The 22,655-nt window shown below is 43.8% G+C and overlaps 1 protein-coding gene across 1 annotated transcript; it reads left to right on the top strand.

The window, feature by feature from the left end:
- The first annotated feature begins 22 nt into the window (after nt 1-22).
- On the top strand, nt 23-22,316 carry faima (Fas apoptotic inhibitory molecule a). The gene is made up of 6 exons (XM_078552399.1): nt 23-138; nt 572-703; nt 10,863-10,997; nt 18,059-18,287; nt 20,055-20,104; nt 21,201-22,316. Exons 3-6 carry the CDS (start codon nt 10,887-10,889, stop codon nt 21,348-21,350), a joined length of 540 nt encoding a protein of 179 aa, XP_078408525.1. The 5' UTR covers nt 23-138; nt 572-703; nt 10,863-10,886; the 3' UTR covers nt 21,351-22,316.
- The last annotated feature ends 339 nt before the right edge of the window (nt 22,317-22,655 follow it).

The following is a 22,655-nucleotide window of genomic DNA, read 5'->3' as shown; positions in this document are numbered from 1 at the left end:
TATATTGATGTCACAGCGCTAACTTCGCCGAGATGCCCCAATGATAGGCAAGTATTTATGCGGATTTCTTTACACACTTTCATTCTTGGTCTAACTGCAGTGAAGAGAGGCAGCAGACATTTCGGAGAGATTCTTTAGGTGGGTGACCTTCTTTATATATGTTTAAAAGATGTTAAAAGTATAAGTAGTATGCAGAAAGTGTAAGGTAAAAATTTTATTCTTTTCACAACCTTTTCATGCAATTCTACTGTTTATTCCATTTAAAAGTCCTTTCATATTTAACAATGTAGGTTTGACTCTTAGAAATGTCTGTAATAAGTTTCAGCCAGTTATTTGGTAAAAAATGTGTTTACGATGCATTTTAATGCAGTGTAATGTATTCCAGTTTTAAGAGCCCCTTTAATGCAATGTTGATCCTTAGCCTCTTAAATAGTTGATATATGTGAAAAAGATTCTGCATTCACTGTTACAAATATGTCATTTGGCTCTTTCAAATGCTTTAGAAAAGTGTAATGTTTAAAAGGACATATGTAAGCCTTCTTTCAGCTGAAGTGAACTATCTCTCCGACAGGTATTCCAGAATCCAGTGCAGATTTCAAACTTGATCTGGAGTCATATTCAATACCTGGTACATCGCAATTGCTGCTCTGCTCATGTGTCCCTACCTCCCTCCATTCCAAAATAAGACAGCAGAACTGTTGTGGTAAAGTTTTTTAAAAGTTCCATTTTATTTGTAAAAATTTAAAAATGTTGAGGTAATTATTATTCAAAATGTCATTGTGTGGCTGCTTAAGTTAAAGATTACTGAGTTGTCAAAAATTTAAGATTTTGTATCTCTTACATTATTTTTGTGAATAAATGTTTTTCATAAAACTTCACTGACTACTACAAATGTGTTATTACAACATCAAAAACACTGAACTTTAAATAAAAGAAAACTATAACTGAATAGCGTAACTCAAATAAACAACAAATCTGAACTGGAACATTTTTAAATGAAGGCATCACTACACTAATAAACAACACAAACCAAAAATAAATCAAATGTAACAAAACACAGTTTACAGTTGTCACTGGTCAAAAGCGCAATAAATAAGGAACCCAAAGCAATGAAAAACAAAGAAAATATCCATCTTGAAAACAATGGGCATGGATGAGTTGGAGGAGGCCGTGTTGGAAGGAGGGGGGAGGGACCCTAATGCCTTCCGTGTCGCCGCCGTCCCCGGCCACATGGGACGTAACTTCCTGTGTCCCAGGTGCATGCCCAGCAGCAGGTTTCTCTGAACTGGGTGGCTGCTGGACAGTAGGTGCAGAGGCTGCAACATAACCAGCAGCAACTGTCTCTGAACTGGGTGACTCCTGGCCAGAAAATGCAGCTGCAGGTGTTACAATTTTAGTTAGAATCTGATAAAGAGATTCGTTGTGCTGTCTCATAAGCTCCCTGTGTTCCTGAGAAATCTGCACACGCTAAGTATTGGCCTCAGTTAGTCTTTGCAGATGGTGGTAAATATCTGTTAAGGCCTGGTACTGCAGTTGTGAATTAGTCTCACAACTTTCACCCCTCTGTGCCAGATCCTGATACAGGCGGTCAAGGATAAACTCAGCATCTTCATCATCACCTGCATGGGCCACAAGTTGCCTGTGTGGTTGTGGAGGTCTGCAGGAAATGCTGCAAGCTCCTCACTTCCTGAAGGTTCTGAGTGCCCTCCCTCCGACACAGCAGCCATATCATCACAGGCCTCCCCCTACCCAACCGCCATTAAGTTTAGCGTCAACACAGGACTTACCACAGCATTACCTTCAAAGTCTTAAATCTCACTCTCCTGCAAGGCCTCTCCCTCCTTTGCTGCAGCTACAATGCTGCATTACTACGACACACTCACCTCTGTTACATCCTGACCCCTTCCAGGTATCTCTGCTGCTGCACCAAACTCACCTGCATTGGCATCTGATGTGACCGTGGCACCTAAGAGCAAAAAAAGTGAAGTAATTTTTTGTTACAAGTTAACTGTCATCTTGATGGTGAAAGCACTCAGCATTTTTTACCTTTTGCTTATTCCCACATCTGATATACCGCTGTTTATCATGGCGTTAGAAAGACCCATCAGCCTCCATACCTGCTCCTCCTGTTCTGTTAGGTCCTTAATGTACGTCAGCCCCCTTCAGTCAGTGAGAGCTCCCAGGCATTATGGGCCAGCTTTGTCTAAAGAAAGAAATGGAACTTTTTGTTTTAAAAAAACTGTCAGTCCTGTCCTGTGACACATTTTACAACTTCTGGAGACAGATGAAAGCTTGTAACCTGGGGGGCTTTTTGTTCCATGTTAAGACTTCTGACAAAGTCAGAGCCAACTCCAAGGCATTTTACAACGCCTCTCTAATTTATCAAAGAAACTTTATTTATTGCCTTATCAAGATTGGATGGAACTAGTTCATTGCATCTCCATTCATTCATTGCATTCTTTACACCTCTGTATTGTTTTATCAAGATTGGATACAACTGGTTCAAAGTATTTCCACAGCAACTACATTTATGACACCTCAAACTTAGTAGAAAAAAAATTTCTGACCTACCTTTAATTTTTAAAGTCACAAACCAGGATTTTAAGTTTCAGAAATTATGTATTCAGGTATCTACATACCCTGGCTGAACGCATTAAATCATTCAGTTTCTTATGGCACTAATCCACCACCCTAGGCACAGTGCTGTTGATATTAAGAACTGCTGCAACCTTTTTTCCAAGCCATGCTCTGAAGTTTTCTCGGAAGCTTAGATTTTCCACGCCCTCTGGTGTGCACGCGCCTTTCTTCCACCTCGGTTAAAAGAATATTCAATTCCTCATCTGTGAAGTTTTAACTCCTCTTCTTCACCACATTGTCATGAGTTGCCATCTTCTAAATGCAAAGATATGAATACTTCTAAGCATGCTACATTTAAGTCATTTAATAGCATTACAGGTTTAAAATAAATAAGTTAACTTATAAATCTTGACTAAAATTGTATTCAATCGTTAAATTAAATAATTACACTTAGAATGAATCAATATCAACAGCATTAACTGTTTTTAAAAATGTTTAAAAAAGCTGGGAAATACCTTTAAAATTATGGGGAATCCTTTGGTCTTCACCTTATCTCTTTAAATCTCTTCTGTCAAATGTTGCCCTCACGGGGTATCCCCTGTTCTGGTTGCATCATTGTGGGGGGGTGTGTGGCTTTGCCCGAGTTACACTTCACGGGTGCCTGCGAGAAGTCCTTCGATGCAGGCCCCAAGCACCTCCCGGGATCAGAATGGTCAGCGTAAATTTGCAGGGTACGTAAGTGCGTATTTTTATGTTGGTTTTGTGGCGGGCAATTACTTTCCAACGGAAGTAGGAAGTTATCGCCCATAATGCGACACCTATAGTGATTAGTCCAGTACACTGGGCTAATATGCTGAGTCCTTTTTAAGCATCTGTCTTGTTTAGTCTACCACTAATCAAACCATAATCTGAAGATCATGTGACTCAGTTGGCAGAACGCTTGCCTTTGAGTCAGAAGGTTCCGGATACGAGTCCCACTCCACTCAAGTTGCTAGCAAATCTATTCATAAAAAGGACTCTAAAATCTGGTAGGAAACTAGTGGAGAATGGTGAAAATTTGCTCAAATCCTCCTGAGTTACTCAATGTTCATATATTGTACAAGAACTTGTATAAAGACCCAGATTCCTAATGTGCTCGTTTTAATAAGGTAAGTTGCTGTGTTAGAAAATCACCTAAGACAAACCAATTGAGCATTAATATCTGGATCGATAGACTGTTATGTCCCAATTCCTAATGACATCTTTGCTGCATGTTATTCTGTCTTTGTTCTTTCTGCTTGCTAATTGGATAAGAAAATTATAAATTGGCTCCTGTGATATTCTGGGAGGAGATTATTATACATAAAAATGATATAAATTACTGACTGCTTTCAGTAGTTTATTATACCGTGGCAGATAAGTAAAGATGTTGCGAATAGATTCAATTTGCATTGCATTATTATTATGAATTTTGTTTCTGGCATTTTGAAATAGAGCAGAATTTCTTGAAATGGTTCAAACAATGATGTGTAGTGATGATGATCAACCTACAAAGTAGTATACCAAACCTATCAAGTAATACTGTAATCTTGCTTGTTTTTTAAACAGCATAATTGTAATGGGAACAAAATGGTTTATATGGGATGATTATTACTTTAAGTAAAGAACAATATTACATGGTAGAATTTTGTTGTTTTCTAAGAGACTTTTGTTACAAAATGTGCCTTAATCTTTTCATATGTCTAGCTTTGTATTTACTATGTACAGGAATATAAATCTATATTTCATCATTTTCCACCAAGGACCTATCCTGAACTGTCTTTATGAATAACTCTTTTTATTTACATGCTATGAATTGCTCTTCTCTTATAAGGCAGAATTTTCTGCCTGTCAGGCGGGCAGAGCTGGAGCGGGCGCGGACCAGATCGGCGCCCGCAATCGGGTCCGTGCCACCATTTTGCGCGGGCGGGCTAATTAAGGCCCACCCAGTGTATTTGCCGACTACCATGAATAGCGGGAGTGTGCAGGCTGCAGTGGGCGTGCACAGGCTGCCAGGTGAGGGAAGGGCAGAGGAGCAGACCAGGCTGCAGGGTCTGCCACAGGAGCAGGGCAGGCTGCAGGGTAGGCCTCATTTTTCAGATGAATGCCTTGCTGCCCTCCTCAAGGAAGTGGCAGCACGGCGGGAGGTGTTGGTCCCCCAGGATGGAAGGAGGAGGCCCCCCCCACATAACAAAACGTGCCTGGGAGGAGTTGGCGGAGGTGGTGAGCTCCCGCGACATGGTGTGGCGCATCTGGATCCAGTGCCATAAGCGCTTCAATGATTTGTTGCGTTCTGGAAGGGTGAGTACCATGTTGGCATTGGGCATTTAACCCAACAGGTAGCCTTAGCCTTTGAGCCCCCCCCCCCAATTCTTACTGTTGTGACTGCATTGACTCATGTTGGGCATTTCTCGTACGCTGAGTGGGCAAGCAGATAGTGTCCATGCTTAGATCAGCCTGAGTGGTTCATGAGGAGATGAATTCTCCCTTGCACAATGTGTTGCTCTTAGTTGCACATGACTAGTCTGGGGACAACCTGCAGGAGATGCAGCAAGGCGCATCCTCAGAACTCCAACACATGTCCTATTCACAGTGATAAGATGGTGGAAGGGGAGCCTCAAGGTGTCGTGGCCAAGAGCCATCTGCTGCCCTCGACACTGCACGTAGTTGCACCTCCTTGCTATGGGAGCAAAAACCGTGTGTTTCCTAAAGTGATGGCCGTTTGGGGGGGTGGGGTGATGGTTGGGAGCAGGCATACTATCTTTTTGTGACTGATCAACAGTAGTGAGGAGAGGGGGCACTGGAGGCCTGATATGGGCCACTGTGGTTGGGCGGCATGCACGTGCAGAGTCCATGTGCAAATTGCCACAATGAATGGTCTTCTCTGTTTTTCAGGAGAAGAATGCTCATAATGCGTCTGAGCATTCGAGGACTGGAGGCGGCCAGGCCCGCTTAATGATGTTAAGTCACTTCGAACAGGAGGCCCTGGAGTTTGAGAGGCGCCATGCGCCCAGGTCAACTGGTGTCGGTGAGGCTGGGGTGGAACGGCCAGGTATTTGAGGCCAACAGTGAGATCCGCTAAGTCCTCCCAATATCCATAGCGCTGATGAATGTTTGATTTGTTATTGTTGCAACATCGCTCGGTCACAGGGTGATAGAGTCAGAGGTGTGGATCATAGAAAAAGGTCTTTCGGCCCTTCGAGGACGCGTGCATCAAACACGTTCCTGAGTCTCCTAATCTTATTTCCCAGCAGAATGACCATGGCCTTGTATGCCATGACATCGCAACTGCACATCCAAATAATTATTACATGTTAGGAGGGTTTCTGCGTCCACCACCCTTTCAGTGCGTTCCACATTCCCAACACACTCTGTGTGCAAAAGCTACTCATCACATCACCTGTCAACCTCATGCCCCTTACCTTAAATCAATGCTACCTGGTTACTTATCCCTCTGCCAAGGGGAAAAGTTCCTTTCTGTCCACCCTATCTATGCCCCTCATAATGTTATAAACCTCAATAATGTCACCCCTCAATCTCCTCTGCTCTGGGGGAAATAACCCCAGTCGATGCTATGTCTCCTCATAAGTCAAACTCTCCAGCCCAGCATGCATCCTGGTCAACGACCTCTGCACTCTCTCCACTCCACTCCAATCACATCCCTCCTGTGAAGTGCATTTCAGAACTGCATAGTAAATTATAGCTGTGGCCTCGGCAGCGTTTTCTGCACTTGGAACATTACCTCCCCGTTCCTACATTCTATGCCTCGGCTAATTAAGGCAAGTCTGGCATTAACCTTCTTAAACACCTTATGTAATGTACACTTTAAGGGACCTGTCGACATGCACAGCAAGGTCCCTCTGATCCTCCTTACTTTCCACGGTCCTACCATTCATTGTGTATTCCTGTGCTTGTTTGGCGTGCCGAAGTGCGTCACCTCACACTTATCCACATAACATTCCATTTGGCATTCATTAGCCCATCTGACCAGCCTGTCTAAATCTAATGTAAGGCTATTCTCACTATGTGCCACCTCACCAATGTTCATGTCCATTGGTTCTGGAAGGTTGAGCGCATAATGAGCCAGGGGGAAAGGGATGAAGTGTGTCACTGTGTGCACGCTAACTGATTCACTGTCCTTGTTCTTAATTTCAGCATCATCAGAGCAAGGCCACCAGGAGGATCTGCAGATGCCCCCTCTCACACCTGAGGGCCCTCAAGCGTCACCTGCGTCACACTATTTCTGCGAGGCAGGCACCAGCACAGATACTAGCACCTCGGTGGGCATTGCAACATTGGCTAGTGTCCTGGGGCACAGTGGAGAGGGCACTTCACAATCGCTGGAGGAGCTGGCAGAGACAGAGTGTGCTGATGGCGCCAGCAGTCAGAGGACTGCAGGGGACCAGGCACATGCTCAGTCGGTGCGTGATGATGTGCCTCTGGAGTTGTCCGCGACGCAGCAGCTGCAGGAAATGCGGCCCGGTGTGCGGGAGTATCTGGGAGTGATACATGAGACTGTGCTTCGCTTGGTATCTGTGGTGGAGGAGTCCACACGGAGCATCACTGATGCAATGAGCCTCATGGCAGAGCATCATGCTTCCTCTATGGAGAGAGTGGCAACTCTCGTGGAGAGGCGCCTCCAGGAGAACAGTCAGGTCCTCCTAGGGTTACACTCGGACCTGCAAGCCCACACAGCGGAATTAGTCACAGCTGGTCAGCGCCAATGTGGGAGATGGTGTGGGCTTCAAGCTTCCCAGCTCGTTGCCCATCCATCCACGGTGAGCAGGGAGGTCCAAGGCGACTTCCTGTTGGCGCAGCAGCTGCCTGTCGTATCTGCGGGCTCCTCTCATGGCGCTCCGGATGAGGGCACCAGCTGCTCCGCCCCTCGCCCAGTGACCGCTTCATCGGGTGAGGCTGCGACGACTGGGGAGATGCCAACTGTGGAACTGGCAGCTCCCTCTCAGGCAGGGCCAGCACAGGCTCCACGGGCCAGAGGACGACCACCAAGGTCATCAAGGCCAACAGGACAGCAGAGTCAGCAGGCTGTCTCAGAAGCCACTCCAAGCGATGGGGCAGCACCAAAATGTAGCATCCGTAAACGAAAGCATAAGGCACCTTAGGCACACCACGGGTTTCTCACTGGTGCTTTTGCGTTAGCCCGAGATTAGGTACTTATAATTTTTTTCTGCTTGCTTAACGTTTTGTTTTGGATTTGTGAGAATTTCTGATGGTTAAAATAAAAACCAGATGTGTTACCATGGCTGAGGGTGGCTCCTTTGTTCTGTATTTGCATGTTTAAGATAAATGTCATGAGTGTTTGTTTGGACATTCAAGTTTATGTGCAAAGCACTTAGCTCCTGCTGATGACCTGGCAGATTTAGCACTTAAGTGCCGAGTATGGAAGTGCCAGGCAAGGCCAGTCCTGCTGATCCATTTGTGTTAAGCTTGCTGAAGATTCATTGGATTAAAGCCTCCCGGATGTCCCTGCCTCCTTGGTGTAGTCCCAGGTCAGTGTTTAGCCCCTCAGCATTCCCCTGCTTCCTCATCCTCAGAATCAGTGCTGGACTCATCATGTGCAGCCGCACCCACTGCGTCAACATCTTCATCATCCACTGCGTCCGCCCTTTCCAGCGCAAGATTGTGGAGAGCGCAGCATGCAACCACTATCACCGAGACACGATCTGGGGGGTACTGGATTGCGTCCCCTGAGCGGCCCAGGTAGCGGAAGCCCATCTTGAGAAGACCGATGGCTCTCACCACCACAGCCCTTGTGGAGGTGTGGCTCCTATTGTAGCGCTGCTCAGCTTCTGATATTGGATGGCGGAGAGGCATCATGAGCCACCTTCTGAGGGGATAGCCCTTGTCACCCAGCAGCCAGCCATCAAGCCAAGCCGGAGTACTGAAGAGCCCCGGCACCTGGGAGTGTCTGAGGATGTAGGCGTTGTGGGAGCTGCCTGGGTACCTTGCACAGACTTGTAGAATCACCATCCTGTGATCACACACAATCTGCACATTCATGGAGTGGAAGCCCTTCCTGTTGATGAAGGCACCGGGCTCACCTGCTGGCGCTTTGATGGCCACGTGTGCAGTCTTTTGCACCCTGGACGGGGGGGAAGCCAGCAATGGCTGCGAAGCCTCTGGCTCGCTGTGTTTGGTTTGCCTGGTCCCAGTGGAAGTGGATGAAGGTCAATGCACGCCTGAACAGAGCCTCTGTGACCTGCTTGATACAAGTGTGGACAGCTGATTGGGAGACACTGCAAAGATCACCCACCGAGCCCTGGAAGGAGCCAGAGGCATAGAAGTTGAGGGCAGCTGTGACCTTTAGAGCCACTGGCATGGGGTGTCCACCCACACAGTTAGGGGAGATCTCAGGCCCAATCATCTGACAGATGTAATTGACTGTCTCCCTTGAGAGACGGAGCCTCCTTTGGCACTGCACCTCAGTCATATTGAGGTAGCTGCTTCGCCATCTGTATACCCTGGCAGCAGGATAGTGGCATCGTCTGCAGCCCCTTCCACCTTGGACTACCTCTTGGCCCTGCGCCCTTTTTGCCTGCACCTGTCCTCCCAAAGGTGGCTCCGCTGGAGGCTGAATGTGCACTCCTGGCCTCCTCCTCATTCTAGCCCTCCCTTCCTCCTCAGAGGAGCTGCCCCCAGTGGACGTCAGAACCCATACCCGGGCTAAAGGGAGGCCTCTGGAAAGCTGCAGGCCGGATAAAGATTAGTGAATGCAGAGTGCTGACCTGAAGGTTCAAAGTACACAGAAAACTGCTGTAATTCGTTCTGAACTGCTGCAGATCACACAGGCAAGTTTAAAAAACTTTCTCCAATAAATACTTCACAGACCAGATTCACGACCCCAGTGAGCCCTCTCATCCCGCCCGTGGATGAGGTTCATTAAACAGTCTCTTACCTGCCTGCCCATTGCCTGAAAATCGCCCTCAATTGACGAATTAAGGGCCTTAACTAGCCCGTTAATTAATGGCGGGCACGCGTCGAACTTCATCACGCGCTTGCCCAGCAAAATATCACAATGGCGTGTGGTGACGTCAGGAAACTCGCCAGACATCATCGCACGTCATTTTACGCGCTGACGTGCGGGGCCCGCCCCCCGCATATCGAACAGAAAGCCCTGCCCTTAGTTTTTTCACCTGTCAGAATGTGCAGCTTGTCAGTTATGGGCTTGTTGCTTTCTGCTTCTTTAACTGTGTATTTCTAGGTTTCTTACATTTAAGTGTTTGCTGCTGTTTATTTGCTGCCATTGTGATCTACAGTGCTGTCTTTCGAACACCTGCATTTGAGCTTTTGAATATGGTGAATATGTTGTAATGATTCATTAGATTTTATAATGCAAAGTAATTTTCAAGTTGTGTTAGATTGTGTGTGTGCATTTAGAATTCTAGGTTGTCATGAAAAAGTTCACAGCTCTGGTATCTAATTAGTTGGGCAACAAGATGGCAGATGGAGTATAATGTAGAGAAGCGAGAAGTTATTCACTTTGGTTATATGAGTAGAAAAACTAAATTTTTTTAAAGGGTGTGAAACATGTAAGTGTTGATATTTAAAGAGACTTTCTTGTGCTCATACAAGGAACACAAAGTTAGCACGCAGGTGCAGCAAACAACTAGGAAGGCAAATGGCATGTTGGCCTTTATTGCGAGGGGATTAGAGTATAAGAACATAGAAATCTTGCTACAATTGTACAGGGTTTTGGTCAGATCACATCTGGAATACTGGGTACAGTTTTGGTCTCTGCATTTAAGAAAGGATATACTTGCTTTGGAGGCTGTACAGCAAAGGTTCACTAGATTGGTTCCTTGGACGAGAGGGTTGCCCTATGATGAGAGCCTGAGTAAATTGGGCTTATATTCTCTGAAGGGGCTTGATAGGGTAGATGCTGAGAGATGTTTCTGCTGGTTGGGGAATCTAAAACATGGGGAAACACTCTCAGGATAAGGAACAAATTATTTAGGACTGAGATGAGGGGAAATTATTTCACTCAAAGGGACATGAAGCTTTGGATTTCTCTACTCCAGAGGATTTTGGATGCTCCATTATTGAATACATTTAAGGCTGGGATGGACAGATTTTTGGTCTCCCAGGGAATTAAGGGATGTGGAGAGCTGGCGGGAAAATGGAGTTGAAGTTCATGATCGTATTGAATGACGGAGCAGGCTCAATGGGCCACATGGTCTACTCCTGCCCCCATTTCTTGTATTCTTCTGTGTTTGTCTCTTGTTTAGCATTTATGTTTTTGTATTTTTTAGGGTTCAAATACACCTACTGAGAGAATGGCTGACCTGGTGGCATTTTGGGAAGTTGCTCTAAATGATGGTGTGCACAAAATAGAATTTGAGCATGGCACCACCTCAGGAAAGCGAGTGGTGTATGTTGATGGAAAGGTAAGATATTCAAAGTTTGTTTCAATATTGTCTCAATGATTGACTTTAATTTGCCAAGTTTTTATATATGCAAACTCTCCTAGTAAACAAGTATACTTCATGGTGTAATGCTAATCCATACAAACCAGAAGGTTGTGGATGGATCCTTAATTGGGACATCAGTTGGGATACTGAAATCGATATTGATGTTGTTTCAGAAGAGTGAAAATTGAGCAAAATTTCTTGCTGACTATTCAATAACCCTTGTTGGGAAACACACACACGTGGATGTTAGTTGAGAACAAGATCAACCTCTGCTGCAGTGCTTCCCATTGTCAAGTAACTTGCCAATATTGAGTTCCCACAAGAAGTTTAGCTACTTGAGCAAAGTATCAAGGGACTGTTAATGATGCTGAAGGGTAAAATATAATTTTTATATATATGTATAGATTCATCAAGTTTATTTGTTTAAAAATCAACTTCCACCGTGCCAAGGGCTGAATCAATCATTGGGAATAAATATAGGCCAGGATTTTAAAGTCGGTGTGCAAGGGCAACAACAAGCTGGCATGTAAATGATGTGCAATGACGTGGGCGTGCGCCCCGACAGCCCGCTGATAATTAAAAGGCCTATTAAGGCCATTAAGGCTCCGTGCCTCCGGGAGATTGAAGCACTCTTTCGCACTGGACACGACTCTCCCTCCTCCCTCTACCCGCACGCTACTGCTCACGTATTACGCTAGGCAGGCCTTAATTGGCCCACCCGCATAAAATGGCGGTGCGGAGCCTATGGCGGTCAGCTCCATGGCCGCTCCCAATGCAGGAAAAATTCAGATCATAAAATACAAAAAATGATCGAACAGAGTAAAATAACATATTGATCATCAGAATTGGGTCTGTACATTATCAGATTTCAAAGTTTAACAATCATTAGCGTTTGCTCATTGTGCGGATGGGATATGTTGTTGGACTATTCTTAAACTTTGAATTAAGATGTAAAATGACAGTTAGTTGTTTTGAGTTCCATAGCTGGTAGCCACTGTTTGTCAATGCTAGAAAAAGTAGCTCTTTTCCATTTTGAACACCCAGTCGTGAGCTCCTATGTTAGATGCATATTAGTACATTGTAATGTCTCCAGTCTGGAATGCTTGGGACCAAGACATTTCTGGATTTCAGAATTTTCTGGATTCTAGAATGGCATTAGAATGCCTAACCACAAACAGCACAGATATAAATATTTACCTGAAGCATAAAATAGTGTTTAAACATTATGAGGCAGTATTAAAAATTGTTTTACTTCTCTAAATACTGTATCTTCCATTTTTCTGCTCCCAAAGCACTGTACTGTATTGCCTGGATCTGCTCAAAACATTTCTGGACAACTGCTGTTTCTGAACAATAGATTTAGGGACTGGAGAGATTACAGTGTACTCCCTTTATTTTATTCCAGTCCCTTTAGAGACTTACTGCTTGGCCTTCTCTTTGTGGAAGTTAAAGAATACGGTATGCAAGTTTGCCCATCAAAGGGAAAAGGTAGAAACATTATACTTGCAATCCATCACAATGTATACAATGTTGCAGGTTGTGTGCAACAGATGAAGGCATCAGGAAGCCAATGTTGTCGTATTTCTGGGGATTCTGCGAGTTGGTTACTTATCAAAGAGCTGTATAAGCTTGGATTCCATGGGATTGTGAGATAGAGGATCCCTTCAAACAAGTTCAGTCTGAAGTGACACTTGAGTGCTGCCCTCTGAGAGTGTTTTAAAAATTCATTCACGGGATGTGGGCTTCATTGGCTGAGCCAGCATTTATTGCCCCATCCCTAGTTGCCCTTGAGAAGGTGGTAGTGAGCTGCCTTCTTGAACCGCTGCAGTCCATGTGGTGTAGGTACACCCACAGAGCTGCTAGGAAGGGTGTTCCAAGATTTTGACCCAGCAACAGTGAAGGAACACTGATCTATTTCAAAGTCAGGATGGTGATTGACTTGGAGGACAACCTCCAGGTGGGGTGTTCCCATCTATTTGCTGCCCTTATCCTTCTAGATGGTAGTGGTAGTGGGTTTGGAAGGTGCTGTCTAAGGAGCCTTGGTGAATTTCTGCGGTGCATCTTGTAGATGGTACACACTGCTGCTACCGTACGTCGGTCGTGGTGGGAATGAATGTTTGTGGATGTGGTGCCAATCAAGCGGGCTGCTTTGTCCTGGATGTTGTCAAGCTTCCTGGGTATTGTTGGAGCTGCACTCATCCAGGCAAGTGGGGAGTATTCCATCACACTCCTGACTTGTGCCTTGTAGATGGTGGACAGGTTTTGGGGAGTCGGGAGGTGGGTTACTCATCGCACAATTCCTAGCCTCTGACCTGCTCTTGTAGCCACAGTATTTATATGGAGAGTCCAGTTTAGTTTCTGGTCAATGGTAACCACCAGGATGTTGATAGTGGGGGATTCAGTGATGGTAATGCCATTGAACATCAAGGGGCAATGGTTGGATTCTCTCATGTTGGAGATGGTCATTGCCTGACACTTGAGGGGCTCAAATGTTACTTGCCACTAGTCAGCCCAAGCCTGTTTATTGTCCAGGTCTTGCTGCATTTGGACGTGGACTGTTTCAGAATCTGAGGAGTCGCGAATAGTGCTGAATATCATGCAGTCATCAGCGAACATCCCCACTTCTGATCTTATGATGGAAGGAAGGTCATTGATGAAGCAGGTGAAGATGTTTGGGCCCAGGACACTACCCTGAGGAACTCCTGGAGTTGAGACGACTGACCTCCAACAACGACAATCATCTTCCTTTGTGTGAGGTATGACTCCAACCAGAGTTTTCCCCCTGATTCCCATTGACTCCAGTTTTGTGAGGGCTCCTTGATGCCACACTTGGTCAAATGCTGCGTTGATGTCAAGGTCAGTCACTCTCACCTCACTTCTGGAGTTCAGCTTTTTTGTCCATGTTTGAACCAAGGTTGTAATGAGGTCAGGAGCTGAGTGGCCCTGGCAGAACCCAAACTGAGCGTCAGCGAGCAAGTTATTGCTAAGCAAGTGTCACTTTATAGCACTGTTGATGACTCCTTCCATTACTTTACTGATGATGGAGAGTAGACTGATGGGGCAGTAATTGGCTATGTTGGATTTGTCTTGCTTTTTGTGTACAGGACATCCCTGGGCAATTTTCCACATAGCCAGGTAGATGCCAGTGTTGTAGCTGTACTGGAACAGCTTGGCTAGGGGCGCATCAAGATCTGGAGCATGTCTTCAGTACTATTGCTGGAATATTGTCAGAGCCCACAGCCTTTGCAGTATCCACTGCCTTCAGCCATTTCTTGATATCACATGGAGTGAATCAAATTGGCTGAAGACTTGCATCTACGGAGGAGAGGAGGCCAAGATGGGTCATCCACTCGGCAGTTCTGGCTGAAGATTATAGCAAATGCTTCAGCCTTATCTTTTGCACTGATGTGCTGGGTTCCTCCATCGTTGAGGATGGAGGGATATTTGTGGAGCCTCCTCCTCCTCCAGTGAGTTGTTTAATTGTCCGCCACTATTCACGACTGGTTGTGGCAGGACTGCAGAGCTTAGATCTGACCCGTTGATTGTGCGATCGCTTAGCCCTGTAGATCACTTGCTGCTTATGCTGTTTGGCACGCAAGTGGTCCTGTGTTATAGCTTCAACAGGTTGACACCTCATTTTTAGGTATGCTTGGTGCTGCTCCTGGCATGCCCTCCTGCACTGTTCATTGAACCAGGATTGATCCCCTGGCTTGATGGTAATGGTAGAGTGGAGGATGTACTGGGCCATGAGGTTACAGATTGTATTCAAGTACAATTCTACTGCTGCTGATGGCCCATAGTGCCTCATGGATGCCCAGTCTTGAGTTGCTAGATCTGCTCGAAACCTATCCCATTTAGCACAGTGGTAGTGCCACACAACACGATGGAGGGTATCCTCAATGTGAAGGCAGGGCTTCGTCTCCACAATGACTGTGCGGTGGTCACTCCTACCAATACTGTCATGGACAGATGCATCTGCGGCAGGCAGTTTGGTGAGGATGAGGTCAAGTTTGTTTCTCCCTTTTGTTGGTTCCCTCACCATCTGCTGCAGATCCAGCCTAGCAGCTATGTCATTTAGGACTCGGCCAGCTCGGTCAGTAGTGGTGCTACCGAGCCACTCTTGATGATGGACATTGAAGTCCCCCACCCGGAGTACATTCTGCGCCCTTGTCACCCTCAGTGCTTCCTCCAAGTGGTGTTCAACATGGACGAGCACTGATTCATCAGCTGAGGGAGGGCAGTACATGATAATCAGTAGTTCCTTGCCCATGTTTGACCTGATGCCATGAGACTTCATGGGGTCCGGAGTCGATGTTGAGAACTCCCAGGGCAACTCCCTCCCGACTGCCTACCACTGTGCCGCCACCTTTGCTGGGCCTGTCCTGCCTGTGGGACAGGACATACCCAGGGATGGTGATGCTGGTGTCTGGGACATGATCTGTAAGGTATGATTCTGTGAGGATGACTATGTCAGGCTGTTGCTTGACTAATCAGTGAGACAGCTCTCCCAATTTTGGCACAAGTCCCCAGATGTTAGTAAGGAGGACTTTGCAGAGTCGACAGGGCTGAGATTGCAGTTGTCGTTTCCGATGCCTTGCTCGATGCCCGTTGGTCCATCCGGTTTCACTCCTTTTTTTCTGACTTTGTAGAGGTTTGTTACAACTGAGTGGCTTGCTAGGCCATTTCAGAGAGCAGTTAAGAGTCAACCACATTGCTGTGGCTCAGGAGTCACGTGTAGGCCAGACCATGGAAGGACGACAGATTTCTTTCCCTAAAGAATATTCGTGAACCAGATGAGTTTTTACAACAATCGACAATGGCTCCATGGTCATCGTTAATTCCAGATTTTTTTTTTATTGAATTCAAATTCCACCATCTGCCATAGCGGGATTCAAACCTGCGCCCCCAGAGCATTACCCAGCGTCTCTGGATTACTAGCCAGCGACAATACCACTACGCCATTGTTTAAAGTGTGGTGGTGCACAGGCTGAGCAAGGAAGAAAGGGTGAGTTATAAGCAAAATACCGCAGATGCTGGAAATCTGAAACAAAAACAAAAGTAGCTGGAAAAACTCAGCACGTCTGACAGCATCTGCGGAGAGGAACACAGTTTAACGTTTTGAGTCCGAATGACTCTTCATCAGAACTAAAGAAATATAGAAATGTGGTGAAATATAAGCTGGTTGAGGGGGGTGGGACAGGTAGAGCTGGATAGAGGGCCAGTGATAGATGGAGGTAAAGAGATTACCAAAGATGTCATAGACAAAAGGACAAGGGGATGTTGACGGTGGTGATATTATTAAGGAATGTGCTAATGGTGACATTAAGGGTAGAAAGCAGGACAAACAAGTGGCAGATGGCCCTAGTGGGGCTGGGGTGGGGTGGGGGGAAGGGATTGAAATGGGCTAAAAGGTGGAGATAAAACGATAGATCAAAATAAATTTAAAAATAGGTGGGAAAAGAAAAATATATTTTTAAAAATATAAATTTTGAGTGTTATAAATGGTGAGTGTTCCTTTCTAGCTCTGGTCAGGTCATTGAACTTCATTCTGCATAATTCTTCTATCCTTGGGGGTCATGGAGGTGGCAAGAATTGCCTCTGTCACCTCTCTGTACCCCTCAATGTGCCCCTCAGCTGACTGCTCAAGCTGGCTTGGTCTAGTGGAGCCCATGAACCAGTTTGGCTGGCTCAAAGAGGGCCTGCAGTTCACTTTATGCATAATGGTAGATGCTCTTCCTGATAGATTTGAGCTCCTCAGTGTTAATTTCTCACTGTGCATCGAGAAATGCTGTTCAAACAGTGGAAACACTCTGGAAAAGTAATTCAAAAAGAACTTACAGACAGAAAACTGCCTATCGCTTACCTAAAACTCCCAAGCCTCACTCTGAAGAATGGTTCTTTTACCCACCCTAGATTCCCTGGGGATCTTGTTGGTTACAATAAATGCATGGTAGTTTTTCTGTGTGTTTTTTTTAATATTGCTGCATAATCAAATGAACTTCACAGGAAATTTCAGCTTAAACAGCCATTCACTAGATGGGCATAAAAACAAGCATAAATTTTGTTGTAATTTGTCCCATACACCATTGTAGGAATATTTGGGCCTACAGGTGAGCATGATTTTGTTGGTACAAAAACTTGGCTCAGTTGTAAGAGTGCAAGCTCAAGCCCCATGATGTAGCTTGACATCCAGTGTAATATTAACATTGCATTGTTTGACATGCCATCTTTAAAAAATAAAATATTCCATGACACTATTCAAAGAACAGGGAGATCTCCAAATGTTTCGGCCAGCACTTTTCCCTCAAACAATAACAACAGAAAGAGATTATCTGGTGATTAATTTATTTGTTGCTTGTGAAACCTTATTTATGCAATTTGGCTACTTTGTTTACCTACTTAACTATGAATGCACGTCAAAAATTATTCATTGGTTTGAAAGCAGTCTGCAAGGTTCTAATGACTTGATAAGACATTAAATCAATCCATAACAAAAACAGAATTACCTGGAAAAACTCAGCAGGTCTGGCAGCATCGGTGGAGAAGAAGAGTCGACGGAGGGACAAGCTTGTCCCTACAACCACCCCACCCTCAACTTCTCTCCCCCCGCCCCCCACCTTAAACCAGCTTATATTTCACCCCTCTCCTAATTATATTCAGTTCTGTTGAAGGGTCATGTGGACTCGAAACGTCAACTCTTCTTCTCCACCGATGCTGCCAGACCTGCTGAGTTTTTCCAGGTAATTCTGTTTTTGTTTTGGATTTCCAGCATCCGCAGTAGTTTTTTGTTATTAAATCAATCCATGTTTGTTGTTTCTGCTTTCCATATGATGGTTTAATAAGCTTTTATATCTGGCATCTGCTGATTGATTTGGATTTATTAATGGCTTAATGGCCCATTATGATTTGTAAAATGCTCACATTAGTTTTTAATTCAGCATGCAATATGTTTTATTTTTATGGTAAAACATCTGAAAATCCTCAAGAATTGAAGAAACCTTTTACTTTGTGTGTAACAAACAATATTTTATTGTCAGGAAGTTATACGGAGGGACTGGATGTTCAAACTTGTTGGGAAGGAAACCTTTGCAGTCGGGGCTACTAACACAAAAGCGACAATCAACATTGATGCAATTAGTGGTTTTGCTTATGAGTACACATTGGAGATCAATGGGAAAAGCCTGAAGAAATATATGGAGAACAGGTCAAAGACTACAAACACTTGGATATTAAATCTGGATGGAATAGATTCTCGAATTGTGCTGGGTAGGTGATGTTAGGGCAGGAAATTTTTTGTTTCTTCACTGGTTTGAGAAACCTACGAAATGTTTCTGAAAGGCTTCCCTGCACCCTCAGAACCCATCATTCTAGTGTGTGTCTTTCTACTCTCACCAGACTCATCTGATGCACACCTGCTGAAATTTTAACCTCCTTCCATTCCAACCCCTTGCTATATTATCATTCTCTCTATGACCTAATGCTAACTGATAATAGGAGTTCTCTTTCCTGAGAGTCTTTTCTTCTGCCTTTTCAAATTGCTGCTATCACCCTCTTCAAAAACCACTCTCAAACCATCCATCCTATCCAACTGCTATATTATGTCCAACCTCCTTTCCTTTCCATGGCCCTTGAACACAATGCCGACCAGATAGGTGCTCACTTCTCCCTTCATTGCATTTCAAATTCTTTCAGTCACTTTGTTATTTTCCTCTGCGGTGAGACTGCCCTGGTCAAAGTCAGTAACAGCATTCTTTGATTGCGATTATGATGTATGATTCCCCCACTGTCTCATCCTTTCCCTGGCATTCATTAGGCAGGGCAGGTGTGGGGGGACTTCTAGAACAAGAGGGTGTAACCTTAAAATTAGAGCTAGACTGTTCAAGAGTGATATCAGGAAGCACTTCTTCCCATAAAAGGTAGTGGAAATCTGGAACTGACTTCCCACAAAAAGCTGTTGAGGCTCGGTCAATTTGAAAATTTTAAAAGGAAAAATGATAGATTCTAGTTAGACAAAGGTATTAAGGATTATGGAACCAAAGCATGTAAATAGAGTTAAGGTGCATATCAATGTGTCTTATATCCCACTTCTCCTCATTAAGGTTCATTTGTTCTGTGTTGTTCATTCTGCTAATCTCTCTGTCTCCCTGAAGTCTTTTACCATAATTCCCACTGTTTGCCAAAATTCCTTTGTGTCATCAGCAAATTTCAAGGTATGCTCCATCTGTCCAAGAGCAAATCATCCACGTCCAAGAACCAAAGTGCATTCAGTACAAACCTTGGGGTACACCACTTCCAAACCTTCTCTAACTTGAGCAATCTTGGTTTCTTGTCCTCAAACAACTTTATAATCCATTTTGCTACACTCTATATTACACCATATTCTCCAAAATCCACTATATTTGTAAATAAAAGATGCAAAATATTTCTTTACTATCTTTACTGTATCTTCATCTTAGACTCTCTCTATCAACTCTCTGCATCCTCAATGTCTTTTCAATTACTCTCTTTTTAATATGCTTATAAAAGCCCTTACTGTTTCCTTTTTTATATTAATCTGTATGGCTTTTTCATACTTCTTTTATTCTTCTTTTTCACCTCCCCACTGCACTTTGTATATCACTTATAATTTTCTTTGGTAGAATATATCCAAGGCTCCAATGTAATATATTTTTCTTTTATACATGTCTATGTGCAATTAACAATATAACCAGCATACTTTTATAAACTATCATTGCACATGCATTCATTTTTATTTTTATATCTCCTAATTCTCCAAAAGCAATGGAAAATTAATGTTTCACATCCATTCACATTGATTTTATTTGCAACCACCATATGAATCAAACTACCGCTAATTTTTGATAAGTAAATGTGAATAGATTTTACTGTTGTTTGAAGTAGAAGGAAAAGTAAATTAAAGGAATAATTTGGCTCAGTTATGTCAGAAAAGAGAGAAAGGAAAGCAATTGTAAACTCTAGTATTTAGTGCTTTTCCCTAATAATGTGATCATTTTGTGATTTTGGTCCTTACAGAGAAGGACACCATGGATGTTTGGTGCAATGGGAGGAAAGTGGAGACAGCGGTAAGATTTTGAATATTAGAGATGATTTTTCTTTGATATTGAGAGACAGGCATTCTAACTAAAATATGCATTTGATCATTGAACCATATTTTTCTTTCAGGGCTTCATTTTGAGTAAGGTTTAACTGATCAACTGCAGTAATTAACTTGAAACTTTTAACATTAAACTTCTGGGTACAATTTTACAGTCCCCCACTAGTAAGCAAAATCCTCTGGGTGGCCTTCCCACCTCTCCCTGACCTGTCCACAATTTTAAATGGGGCAGTTGAGGGTAGCAGGAGGAGTTCAGGGGCGGGGATAAGCCTGCCATGTCACCGAGTTCAGACCTTGGGCAGGAAGTGGGGAACGCCTCCCTCATGGGCCCCCTTTCCACATCAGGCACCCCTCCCTCCCATGGTCCAAGGTCTACTCTGCCCTCCCCCGGGCCTCACCTGCCAATGGACTTTTGGCTGGGCATCAGCACCCCCCATGGTGGGTCCCGCCACGGCAGGGCCAGAAAATCCCGGCCATAGCTTTATTAATGCTTTTCCTGTTTGCTTAATATACTGCTTTAAGTAATAGAGTGAAATAACTTCTGATGTGAAATGTAGAATAATTTTAGTCGGACTGAGTTGATGCTCTTTTACCTCGGAGTCAGGAGATTGTGTGTTCAAGTCCCACTCCGGGACTTGAGCACATTATGTAGTACAGTAGCATGGGAAAGCTGCGTTGCCAGTTATGTCACAATTCAGTTGAGATGTTAAACTGAGGCCCTCACTGCCAATCAGAGATCCTTGTGCTAGCTTAAGAGCAGTGTTCCACTGATGCCCTATTAAAAACAGACCACGGGATCTTCCAGTCCCGCCCACCAGCACAATTTCCGGCGCCACCAAAGTCGGTGGACTTTTGACTGGCTCGCCTTATCTTCCATGGTGGCACTGGAAGATCCTGGCCTGAGTTGCAGTTCATTCGTCTCTTATTATTTGCTGTTTATCAATCTATGCACAAATTGGGTACCACAATTGCTACATTTTGAAAGTGCTTTAGGGCATTGAGGATGAGGTTCTATATTAATACAAATCTCTTCCTTCACTTCAACTATTTTATTAATTTTGTAGGGTGAATTTGTGGAAGATGGTACTGAAACCCACTTCACTATCGGTAACCATGACTGCTGTATCAAAGCTGTTAGCAGTGGGAAACAAAGAGAAGGAATCATCCACACTCTTATTATGGATGACCAGGAAATCCCAGAGTCTGCTGAGTGACTTCCTGTAGACCAGCTGCGCAAAAGAACAAAATTCTAGAAAAAACGGGGACATCAGTTGTCATGATTTCAAATATGTCACAGTAATGAAGGAATACTACTGCTGAAGATGTCAGTTGAGAAAATGCATGTTTCAGTGCATAAATCACACTTCAGTGACAATTTGAGTTAGTTGGTTAATCTGAAACTACTCTGTTGCTATCAAACCATCTAAAATAAGCATTTATAATGAACTACAGTTTTGTTGTTCCTGTATTTAAACACAAACAGGGTTTCTTATGATCTATGCTTCTGGTATAGGTTGTAGATGAATAAAACACTATAAATACAAGTAATGATTTAGGAATTATTAATAAATTCAAAAAATGAAGCATATCATGTTAATTTTGACATTTTTAGTTTTAATTACTTAACTTTTAATTCTCTTACAACGTAAACAATATTTCACTATTTTGTAACAATAGGCCTCTATTACATATATTCTAATTAATAAAAAACCATAGAGTCAAATGGAAAATCATTTTCTAAGTTGCACTGTGCACGTCACATTACTAAAAAGCACAGTTACATAATATAGGTCAGGATTTGTTTCTTTAATATGTTTGTGTTTTATTTTAATGAATACAAATCTGATGCAAACATTAATATGGGACAAGAAAGGAACTTTATGCTGAACAGATGATATTCAGTCTATATGCTGTTCTGTTAATATATGACCAGGTTCAGATCAATGTCTTCACCTGGTACAGCAACGTTTGGCCAGGCCAACTTTAAACAAATTATGCTCCCTAAACAGGAGTTTGTGTAAATGTTTAAAAAGTTTTTATTTAACTAATCAAGTTTACCTCTTTACGCTGAGAAATATGGGCCCAAGTATGCATATGGTTTTGGTACAGAGTTTTTTTTTCTACATGAGACTTGTACAATATGGACTGTTTTTAATACAAATAAATGTTTTTGCATCATAGGAGTGTGTGATTTTTTTCTTGGTATAAAAACAGAACTCACTGAGTATTTCTTTATGGTTTTTTTGAGTAGAGACCTTTACTTTCTTGTGTTTCTCAAAGCTGTTAAATTGTGTGCCCAAATTTCTGTGAACTTAAGTAAAAATTCAGAAAAGTACATTGCACTGATAACACAGAAACTGAGGCCGCCCCTCTGACTGCCTTAGGTTACTACTCACCGCCTCCTCTCTTGCCCACACCATTACCAACAATCTCCTAACCCTCCACACACATCTTAACCTGAACACTCCATCATCTGCAACTTCTAACCTGTTCCCTCGCTCTCATTCTCCATCCTCATC

This window comes from Cetorhinus maximus, chromosome 11 (assembly GCF_964194155.1).
Source record: "Cetorhinus maximus chromosome 11, sCetMax3.hap1.1, whole genome shotgun sequence".
NCBI classification, from domain to species: domain Eukaryota; kingdom Metazoa; phylum Chordata; class Chondrichthyes; order Lamniformes; family Cetorhinidae; genus Cetorhinus; species Cetorhinus maximus.
The sequence above is the reverse complement of the archived record's forward strand: the minus strand, read 5'-3'. Positions and strand labels throughout refer to the sequence as shown.

Coding starts and splice junctions, on each gene's coding strand:
- faima (XM_078552399.1), top strand. CDS start 10,887: ATGGCTGACCTGGTGGCATTTTGGGAAGTTGCTCTAAATGATGGTGTG. Junction 10,998..18,058: donor TGGTGTATGTTGATGGAAAG/GTAAGATATTCA, acceptor TTTTATTGTCAG/GAAGTTATACGGAGGGACTG. Junction 20,105..21,200: donor GGAGGAAAGTGGAGACAGCG/GTAAGATTTTGA, acceptor TTAATTTTGTAG/GGTGAATTTGTGGAAGATGG.